Source organism: Pistacia vera, unplaced genomic scaffold (assembly GCF_008641045.1).
Source record: "Pistacia vera cultivar Batoury unplaced genomic scaffold, PisVer_v2 Contig556, whole genome shotgun sequence".
Lineage (NCBI taxonomy): Eukaryota > Viridiplantae > Streptophyta > Magnoliopsida > Sapindales > Anacardiaceae > Pistacia > Pistacia vera.
The window spans coordinates 158296-168866 of NW_022196397.1; the positions used below are offsets into that span (position 1 = coordinate 158296).

General features: G+C 32.8%; 1 protein-coding gene across 1 annotated transcript; it reads left to right on the forward strand.

The window, feature by feature from the left end:
• The first annotated feature begins 8998 nt into the window (after positions 1-8998).
• On the forward strand, positions 8999-10243 carry LOC116108172. The gene has a single exon (XM_031394441.1). It carries the CDS (start codon positions 8999-9001, stop codon positions 10241-10243), a length of 1245 nt encoding a protein of 414 aa, XP_031250301.1.
• Positions 10244-10571: the final 328 nt, after the last annotated feature.

Below are 10571 nucleotides of genomic sequence, written 5' to 3' on the forward strand. Positions count from 1 at the left end.
GCCTTATTGGTGCACCGCTGGCCATAGGCTATTTTTGGCCAACCATATATGGTCGGTCGTGTGCCATTCTGTCACCAGCGACAATGGCCGTCGACGGTGGTTTCCGGTGGCGGCAATGGTGGCCAGATTTAGCCACCACCCTTGGGTAATTTTTTTAAATTTCAGGGGTATTTATGTCCTAAAAACTTTGTATATAAGGATAAAATAGTCAATTGGTATTTTTGTAAATTGTTTTTAAAACAAGGGCATTATTGTCTTATTATTATTATTTTTTAATAAGGGATAAAATTATAACAAAAATAAGATTACCAAGTAATCTTAAAATACCTAAGAAAATTGAGATATAATCAAATTACCTTCTATAGTACCAACAATAACTAATATTGGTATTGGAAGATTACTAGAACCTTATATTACTTGACAATCAAACGTGGTAATCAAGTAATATAAGGTGACATTACATTAGTTAGGGGTGAGCGGTCCTGGGTACCTTGCATTTTTCGGGGGAATTGGAACCGAAGCCGCATAGTGCAGGTTCCCAAAAAAAGGAACCGGAACCTATCTGTTCCGATTCTTAAATTCAAGGAATCGGAACCTGAAATGCAAGTTCTGGTTCCTTACCAGGTATCTTATAAAAAATCAATTACCCCCTATTAGTTTAAGAATTGACAAAAATACCCTAAAAGTTTACAAATACACCCCTAACAAATTAAGAAACCCTATATTTAGTAGTTTTCAACTTTTGATTACTCATTCATTTGTGTCCAATGTGACTTATAAATCCTCTAATCTCTAGGCAACACTTGAATTTAATCAATTCATCACAATTCACATAAAATTTCTCAATTAAATCCAAAACACAAACAGGTTCCAAGCAGGTTCCAAGTTGGGTACCCACTTCAGGTTCTTTTCCTAAGTTCCGGTTATGGTTCCAAAACTTGTAGAAATCGGAATTGGAATCGCACAATGTTGATTCCAATAAAATGGAACTGGAACCTACCAGCATAGTGTCAGTTCTGGGTAGATTCCGGTTCTATCTGCTACCCGTGCTCACCCCTAAGTCCTCAGCAATCCTATATAATCCCCAACCAAATGCATCCTAAGGGTTTTTCTTTAAAAAAAAAAAATGAGCCCATTAATTGTTCAGAATTATTGTTGGTAACGAATTAATGAATCCTGAGGGGCTGAGGAGGTGAGGCTACTCAAACTGGGTGAGGGTTGCTTCGGCCCCCACTGTTTATCTAATTTCAGCATATTTCTAATTAAAAATCTTTAAAAAAAAAATTAACTCATGAAGTAAAAAATTTAATTCCAAACTATCTGTTCTCTTTCCTACTAGAATATAAAGTTTAACAACATATTAAGAGAATCATACGAGGTATAGTTAGGATTTTTTTTTTTTTTTTGGCTCTTTTTTATATTTTGGAATGAAAATATAAATATAATATACATCATTAAGATATATATATTATACGGGCCGTTTGGATTAGGTATATACAAGATAACGGGGGTAATCTTTGTTTATTTTGGAAGATTCTAGTGTTTGGTTTGCAATTAATAAAATATTACAGTAATCTTTTATTGCAAATAGTGTTTATTGTTGGTAATGTGGGGGGTAATCTTATTACCTTATTAGGGGTGTTATTAAAACATTACTAGGGTAATCTAATTTTTCTACCCATTTTTGCCCTTTTAAAAACCATTTTGGACACAATTACCTTCAAATGTCTACCAAATAATAATTAATGGAGCCTCCCTACATTTGAGAAATTAGCTAAAACACCCCAACCACAAAAAAATTTAAAAATTAACAAAATAGCCCCAACCACCCAAGACCATTGTCGGTCGTGACTCACCACCGCTGACCACCGACATCAGTAGTCGTAATGGTGCACGATTGGCTAGATTTGGTAGGTCGTAAGCCGGTTAGGCCATTTCTAGCCATAGATCTATGGCCAGAAATGGCCAGTTCTAGCGTTTCTATGGCCGTTTTATGGCCAAAAATGTGGTTGTGAAATTGCCACAGATTTGGCTGTGAAACGACCATAGATCTGGCCGTGAAATGGCCATAGATCTAGTTGAATTCTAGTCATGGATTTGTGATCCATGGCCATAGATCTAGTTGAATTCCAATCATGGATTTGTGATCCATGGCCATTTCCAGCTTTGTCGACACACGGTCGGCCATATACGGCTAATCATGTATCATTCTGTTGACTGTCGGCAACAGTCGATGGTGGTGGCTGATGACAGTGGCTTGCGGTGAGTGGGGGTGATTTTGCTACAAATTAAAGTTTTATATGGCTAGGATGTTTTAGCAAAATTTCAAATATAAGGGGTTAAAAGAAATTATTCAAAAAATAATAATAAAAAATATTATTATATTAATATTTAAAAAAGAGAGCAATTTAGTAATCTATATAACATACCTACCCATTTATCCTCCCAAACAAACATATTATTCACCATTTTATTCGAACCAACCAAACACATTTTCTAAATATTCATAGTAATCTTCAAGATGATCTTTTTTTCCGTTAATATAATATACCCTTATAATAAAACATTATATGATCCAAACACTCTTATAGCATTAAGATATAATGTGTGTCACTACATATAGAGAGGTTTTGCCATATATACCGTTGGACCTATGTTATAGAGAAAGAGGGCGCATGCCACTATAATTTTAGATTTTAGTTTTTATCCATAGTATTTCAATGCCATTACATTTATACCTCTCTTTAGTACAGCATAATTCTCTTAGTTATTTTAGTTTTTTTCTCAAATAAATAAAAGTTATTGTTTTTATTTTTTATTTTTTCATCCTTTACTTTATCTTAGAAAATGTTATCAAATGTTCATATATCATTTTCGTTTTTTACAATAGAAAACATGAAAATAGGGAGTCATATATAGAACTAGGGGTGTTCAAAAGAATCGTTTAGAACCAGAACCGTCGGGTACTCGGGGTTTGATTCTGGTTCCTAATCGGAACCGATCGAAAAATCTGGAATCGATACTGTGTAATGACAATTTTGATACAATGATGTGAATCTGTGTATATAAAATCCGAGACATACTATCATGTGTTTTTGCTTTCTTTCCCTCCTTCGAAACATAGATTGGTGCAATTAATTTCAGTCTTTGATAATTAATTTATTATTTTGGAGTTTATAATTTGTAATTTGTAATTTGTAATTTTATTTTTGTTATCAAGTGCTAGGTGGGGGGTTATTTGTAAGTTTTTAAGGGTTTTTTTGTCATTTCAAAAACTTTGGGGGGCTAATATTTTACCGGGTACTCAGAACCGGAACCGTTGTTACAAGTTCCGGTTCCGGTTCCAAATTTCAAGGAGCCGTCGGTTCCGGTTCCTTAAAAAAATTGCAGGGTACCCGAAATCGAACACTCCTATTTTCCCCATTTTTATACTTCATTACAATAAGACATATTTTTTTATTTTAGTTTTCATATACTATTTTTAAAAAATGATAATGAATGTATTTTCAAATTTTCAAAACACAAAATCAAACCTTTAAGTTTTGTTTTCAAATTCACATATGAAAATAAATGAACACCTATTCAAAACAATAAATTAATGAAAAAAATATACGAAATAATGATAACATATATAAATCATTTGAAACAAAATTTAAATTTAAATGAAATAATAATAATAATAAAGATATGAACTGGAAAATTAAAAAAAATAACAATAATAATTTGAATTACAAATAATTTAAAAGGGGATATTTTGACTTAAAATTGAGGGGCTTAAAGTCTCACCCAACCGACACAACGAATAAACTTAAAAAAAATACTCTTAAAACTTTTTACTACATGTCAATTCGCTTAAACGATATAAGCTTATCGTTTGAATTCAAATTCTTTATAAAATGACCATTCGCTTAAGCGATCTAAGCTTATCGTTTAAACAATATAGGTTTATTTATAAGCTTATCTCTTAAGCGATATGTGTTAAATCGTTTAAACTAGAGGTGGGTATTTGGGATTGGGTCAAAAAACCCAGCCCCAAAACCCAGTCCTAAGAGACTTGGTCCCAAAATGGGACCAGGCCTAAGGAGGAGGGCTCGATCCCTCCACTGGGCCCTCCTCCAAGGGCCCAATTTTTTTTGCACTTTTTCTTTTTAGTCCTTTGTATAATTACGTAAAACCTCCTATAAATTTTTAAATAAACATAAATTGTAGCGTTTAAAATGAAATTTTACAAAATTTATTAAAAAAAAAAAAAATTATTTGTCGAACAGTTTGTATGCACACCATACCTTCATGCATGATCAAGTGATCAACAAAGCATTTATCTCTTTGTTCTTTTTTTTTTTTTTTTTTTTCTTTCAGTGTTATTAAAATTCAATTCAATTTATTTAATGGGTTTGATTTTTAAAAATAAATTGTTGGTGAAGATTAGTATTGTTACGAAATCTCAAATAATTAATGTAATCCGATTGATTTTGATTAAATCAAAATTGATGGCTGCGTGATTATAAATAATCAACAAGAAATAATTAAGAATAATAATGAAAGAAGAATTTTATTAATGTATTTATGATTACATTGAACTAATTTTTCTGTATCTTCTCCCACAGAGACATGTTATGATAAGGTTTATATAATACCCATTTACATGATAGAGTTGAGGTAAGATTCAAATTAATAGAATTAGGAAGTTGCATGATCTTCGGTTATCTTAGATGAGATTTAAGTCAATCTGAATATCTTCCTTCCAAAACGAACCAATCTAAGTACATTTTTTTTACTAATAGGGAATTATCATCTAAGGATTTCTCATATAATAATATAATTAGTGTTTGACATTGACTATGTTAGAGATATTTTATCATGTAATGATTATCTCTGTCGTTTTTGGTTTTCTAGAGTTAATTACTAATAGGTCTTTATATCAGATTTTCTTATACACGGTAGGACTCTGAGAATGAAAATGTCATCATGGTGACAACACTACACTTGTACATTTATACCCATTTATGAAATTTGATAGATTTCATGGGTATTCATTATTCAATAAGTGATTCAGAGGTGGTTTAGTTGGGCAAATTCAATTCAACAACTGTATAACTATGTTTTCGGTGTGCTTTTATAATGAACTCATGCCCCGAATTTTGCTCTATAAATCATAGGGTTATGTTCCAGTTTCCTCATTAAACTAGTCGGTTTGGTTTTCTAAACGTTACTTGCAGATTTTATGTATTATATCGTGCATGTTAAGTCACAAGTAATTATATCGTCATCTTAGTGACATCAGAAGGCTTGTACTTGAATACCCACTGTTCTTCAATGGTGGAACCAACATGAAAGTCAATTCCCCATTATAGCCCAAATGGCACGTGACATTTTATTTGTGCCGTTTTCTACAATTACATCCGAGTCAACATTTTCAACCAGTGGTCGGATTGTTGAAGACAGAAGATGTTCTTTAACCGATGAGATGATTGAAGTGATAACGTGTTTACGTTATTTGATTCATGTATAAAGAATACTACAACAGCACCTTGAAGATCTCGAACTACTCGAACTCTTTAGGAATACAGATTTGAATGATGTAAATATTGTTGACGATGAAGATGAATAATTTAATAAAAAAATTATTTAATTGTTTATTTGTGAAGTGTGAATGTGTGAAATGTGAATATTACATTTATGTTAAAAATTAAAATTAACTATAAATTTATTTATTATTTTATTATTTTTTAAAATTAATTAAATTTTTTGAAACTTACTAATCTACCCCTAAAAAATACTAAAAACCCCCTACAAAATTTCATTTCACCCTTAAAATATAAAAAAAGATTAGGGGGGAAAATAAATTTTTCAGGCCCATAGGACCAATCCTAAGGATTGGTCCGGGTCCTAATATTGCTCATGGGCCTGGGACCATGAGCGACTGGTCCCATTTGGGACGAGTCCCAAACAGGCCCAGACCCGGGCCTGCCTAGGACTGGTCCTTGACCAGCTCTAGTTTAAACGATAAAGTTCATGACTATCTTATTTATTCTAAACTCTTTACTAAATGACCATTCGCTTAAGCAATATAAGTTTATTGCTTCAACGATATAGGTTTATCTATAAATTTATCTCTTAAGCGATATGTGTTAAATCGCTTAAGCGATAAAGTTCATGGCTATTTAATTCATTATAAACTTGAGATGATGTTTTAATAGTCAAGCCCATATTCTTATAACTTTCTACAACGTTGGCTTAGTTTTATCTTTACAATTTCCTTTACTTTGTATGTTTTCTAGTGATGGTGCTCATCAAGAAGAATGATGGAGAATGATGGAGTTGTTAGGGTTTCTATTTTGAAACTCTTCAAGTACTTTTCATACATGTAGGTATAGCTAGAAGCCTAGTTAGTAAAAACGCGTTTTATACACGAATTATACGGCCAGCCATATAATTCGCATATAAAACGCATTTTTTCGTATTTTATAAAATCTGCCGAATTATACGCGTATAATATGGATACCCGTGTTATTTGCGAATTATTGAAAAAAAAAAAACAAATGAGCTCACCCCAAAACGACGTCGTTTTAGTGAGGTTTGACTCAAAATTAAAACAAAATCTTTCTCTTATTCAGTTCTTCTCCAGTTCTTCTTCCTCAGTTCTTCGATTCTTCTTCTTCCTCAGTTCTTCTTCAACTTTTCTTCCTCAGTTCTTAACGTTTTCAGCTTTTCTTCATCTCTTGGGTCTTCATCTCTTGTTCTCTTCTTCTAGGCTTGAACTTCAAGTTCGGGACTTCAAGGTACACACTTGACACTTGTTCTCTTCTCTTTGAATCTCGTTGGTTGATTGCTTGTGTTTGTGTTGGTGTGAGTAGTAGTAGTAGGAAGGGCCGGTGGATTGATGGATTTGTTATGTTGGTGGATTGATGGATTTGTTTGAAACATGTTTGATGAAATGCTTATGAGAGTTATATTTGTATTTGTTACTGTGGCCTTTACGTTTGTTGGTAATGCTCTTAAGATTGTTAAGTTTCTGTATTTGGTTGTTTACTACTTGTAAGCAGTTGGGTACTTGGGTTTGAACAAAATTTTCTACCCAAAAATTTAACTTAACGCATTGGGTGGGACTAGCCGCACTGCTGATTTCTGTAAGCCCCATTCTGCATTTGTATTGATTACAGTTGTGAATATGAGTCAACTTTATTGAGGTGCTATTTGTATCACCTGCTGCAGTTTGACTGGTAGCTACTATTTTTCAGTCCACTTCAATAGCCCCTTTTACTCCACGCCTTAGATGCTATTTGGTTGTATGCATGTATTAGAGCTTTAGTGCTTCAAAATTTGATGAATCATATATATTCGTTTTGGTGGATCTGGATCTGCCAAGATTTGATTAGCTAGAGAACAATTTCTCTAAAGCCATGCATATTGCTTACTAATAAGTAATTTTGATTGTCTTAGTTTGTTGATAAGAAAAGCATTATCAACCAATTATCATTAGATTATCGACCTAATACACAGTAATTGGTTGAGCCTTATCGCATCAATCTCTATGGATCTTTAAAGCATCAACCTATTAAAATCTTCCTTAAATGTTGCATTCTCATATATGAGATTATCCAGTTCCATACAAAAGTTTAACATGCCCCTAGTTCACAACCCACTTCACTCTCATGTCAACTTAAACACACACCCACTCAATGTAATTTAAATTTTATGATCAGCTTTACACCCAAAATCTTATTATAATTTACATTGCAAGTATTTGAATATCCTTTCCTAATTTGAATTTTCCCTATTTCATGATAGGCGATACTAAACATAATTAGATATTGAGAGTATAATCTTCATTAATCACATGATGTATATTATAAACATATAACACAGTGGATATATATAAGAAACATATTAATTTACACAGTCAAAATTCACAACTCAACTCAACATTTTGAAGAAAATTAAACTTACCCTTTGCTTGCTATATTGATTAAACTTTAATGTTAAAGACTTATATGTATGTAAGAGCAGGTTGTAACTCTTTTCCAAAACCAGGAGACACCAAATCAATGGCCCCAAAACAGTAAAATAGAAGAAGATATGGTATATAAGCAGCAAAGGAGAAACATGTCGTAGTCTTAATGTTTCTAAATATACATCCATGCAGCTGTGGAAAGAATGAGGAAAAGAATAAAGTCATTCTCATTTCCATTATTTGAAATAACATATTTGTATTTGATTGCTTAGTTTTGCTTTTAAATGAATGTAAGAAAAAGTGATGAGTAAAAAGAAAAAATTAAATGTGAAAAGAAGCTACTACTTAATATTAATTTTTATCAATCTTTTTTCCTTTTGTATTTGATGATGTTCTCTTTTATGTTCTTATAAATACATGCAGACTCAAACCAACATGGTACGAAAAAAAGATAAAATTTGGGAGCATGTTAAGGAGCTCCAAGGAAATAAATGGAAATGTAAATTTTGTCAAAAAGTATTTAGTGGTGGGGCTTACAAAATTAAAGCACACTTGTCGGGAATTACTGGCCATGATGTTGAGATTTGTAGTAAAGTCAATCATGAGACACAAGCATGTGCATTCTTAGCTATGTCTGTAATTGGAAGTAACAAAAAATTAAAAAGTTCAGCTGGTTCTTCTACTGCTTTAAACTCTAATGATCGTGAGGAGGAAACAGATTCACCATTTTCACCACTTTCTAAGGGTAGTCAAAGACGTCAAAGTCAAGCATCTTTACTAGAAATGAATAAGAAAAAAGACAAGGAGTTTGTCGATAAAATGCTTGCTAAGTGTTTTGTGGTGAACAATATCACTTTTAATGTTGTTCAAACTGGTGCTTTTGGAGAATTTGTTAAGGCAATGGCTGAATATGGTGCAACCTACAAGCTTCCATCTTATTCAACTCTTCGAACTAAGTTAATTCCAGAATCTAGAAAAGGTGTTGATGAGTATGTTGCTATGGTGAAGCGTTCTTGAGATACATCTGGATCTGGTTGTACTATAATGTTTGATATATGGACTAATATAAGGCATCGATCTTTCATTAATCTTGTGGCACATTCACCTAGCAGTGCAGTGTTTATAAAATCATTGGATATTTCTCGAGAAAGAAAAACTGGGATTTATCTGAAAGAAATTGTTGTTTCTGTTATTGAATCAATTGGACAAGATCATGTTGTGCAATTCATAACTTATAATGGTAGCAATTTCACATCTGCTGGTGACATACTCATTGGATTGTATCCTCGAATGTATAAGACGAGGTGTGCTGCTCATGGAATTCAGCTTCTTTTGAAAGACATATATGAAGAAGTTAATTTGGTAAAAGTTGCCACAGATGAAGCAAGAATAATAGTTATGTTCATGACACGATACACAGTTCTTCATGCAGCAATGAAAGAGTTCACCAAAGATAGACAATTGAGACAATCTTGTGCCACAAGATTTGCTTCAAATTTTTTAATGCTTCAATCTGTGTTGGATTTGGAGAATGAGCTTCGACTCTTTGTTGCTTCATCTGAATGGAGGAGTTTTGATTATTGTAAGACTGAATCAGGTAAAAGGGTCACTGAAATTGTTCAAAGTGAATTTTGGGCTAGAGGAAGGGAGGTTATAAAAACTATTGAGTCATTGGTTCGAGTTCTTCGTTTGGTTGATGGTGATGGATCTACTGCTGGTTACTTATATGAAGCAATGATGATGGCAAAAGTTGCAATCAAAGAAAGATGTAATAGTGAGGCAAGCAAGTATGAGAGAATTTGGGAATTGTTTAAGAATTGTCGGGTCAACAACATCATTCATCTTATACATGCTGCAGCTGCCTTTCTCAATCCATCTTACTTTTTCTCGAAAAATTTTAGAGAGAATAGGGAGATGAAAGATGGCATCAATTTCATTCATGAAAACCTGCTTCTAATAGAAGAAAAACATCAATTTATGAGAGAGGTTCAGTTGTATCGTAGTAGGCCAGCTACCTTATTTACTGCAATAGCAAAAACGATGTTACAAACAAGTCATCCTCATAAGTGTTTTAAAAAATTTCAATATCTTTTTTGTACATTGCTTCTCTCTTTATATTCAAGAAAGCTTTTTATGTCATTTGCAAGAATATGGTGGGATTACAATGGGGACGATCTTCCTGTGCTCAAGAAGTATGTCATTCGAATTCTGAGTCAACCTTGTAGCGCTTCATCATGTGAGAGAAATTGGAGTGCCTTTGAAGCTGCTCAAACAAAAAAAAAGGAATAGGTTGTCACATGAAATGCTAGACACACTTGTGTATGTGAGGATGAACACGATGATGATGGATAAATTCACTTCCATGATGAGTCGTGATTTAGAACCTATAGATCTTGAGAAATTATGGGAGCTTCCAGACTATGAATATGAAGAAATTCATATGGACGAAGATGCTAATTCTACAGCAACAATTGAGGGTTACATGGATGACGTAATGGATAATGATGACATTGCTTGGTTGGATGATGCTATTTTTTGAGTTGTTATTGACTTATTGTTGTTTATGTATTTTGTAAGTTTTTGTTATAAACTATAATTTGAATCTTGGTTGTATTAT

What these genes read in the sequence shown, in the direction of transcription:
- LOC116108172 (XM_031394441.1), top strand. Translation starts at nt 8,999, where the DNA reads ATGTTTGATATATGGACTAATATAAGGCATCGATCTTTCATTAATCTT.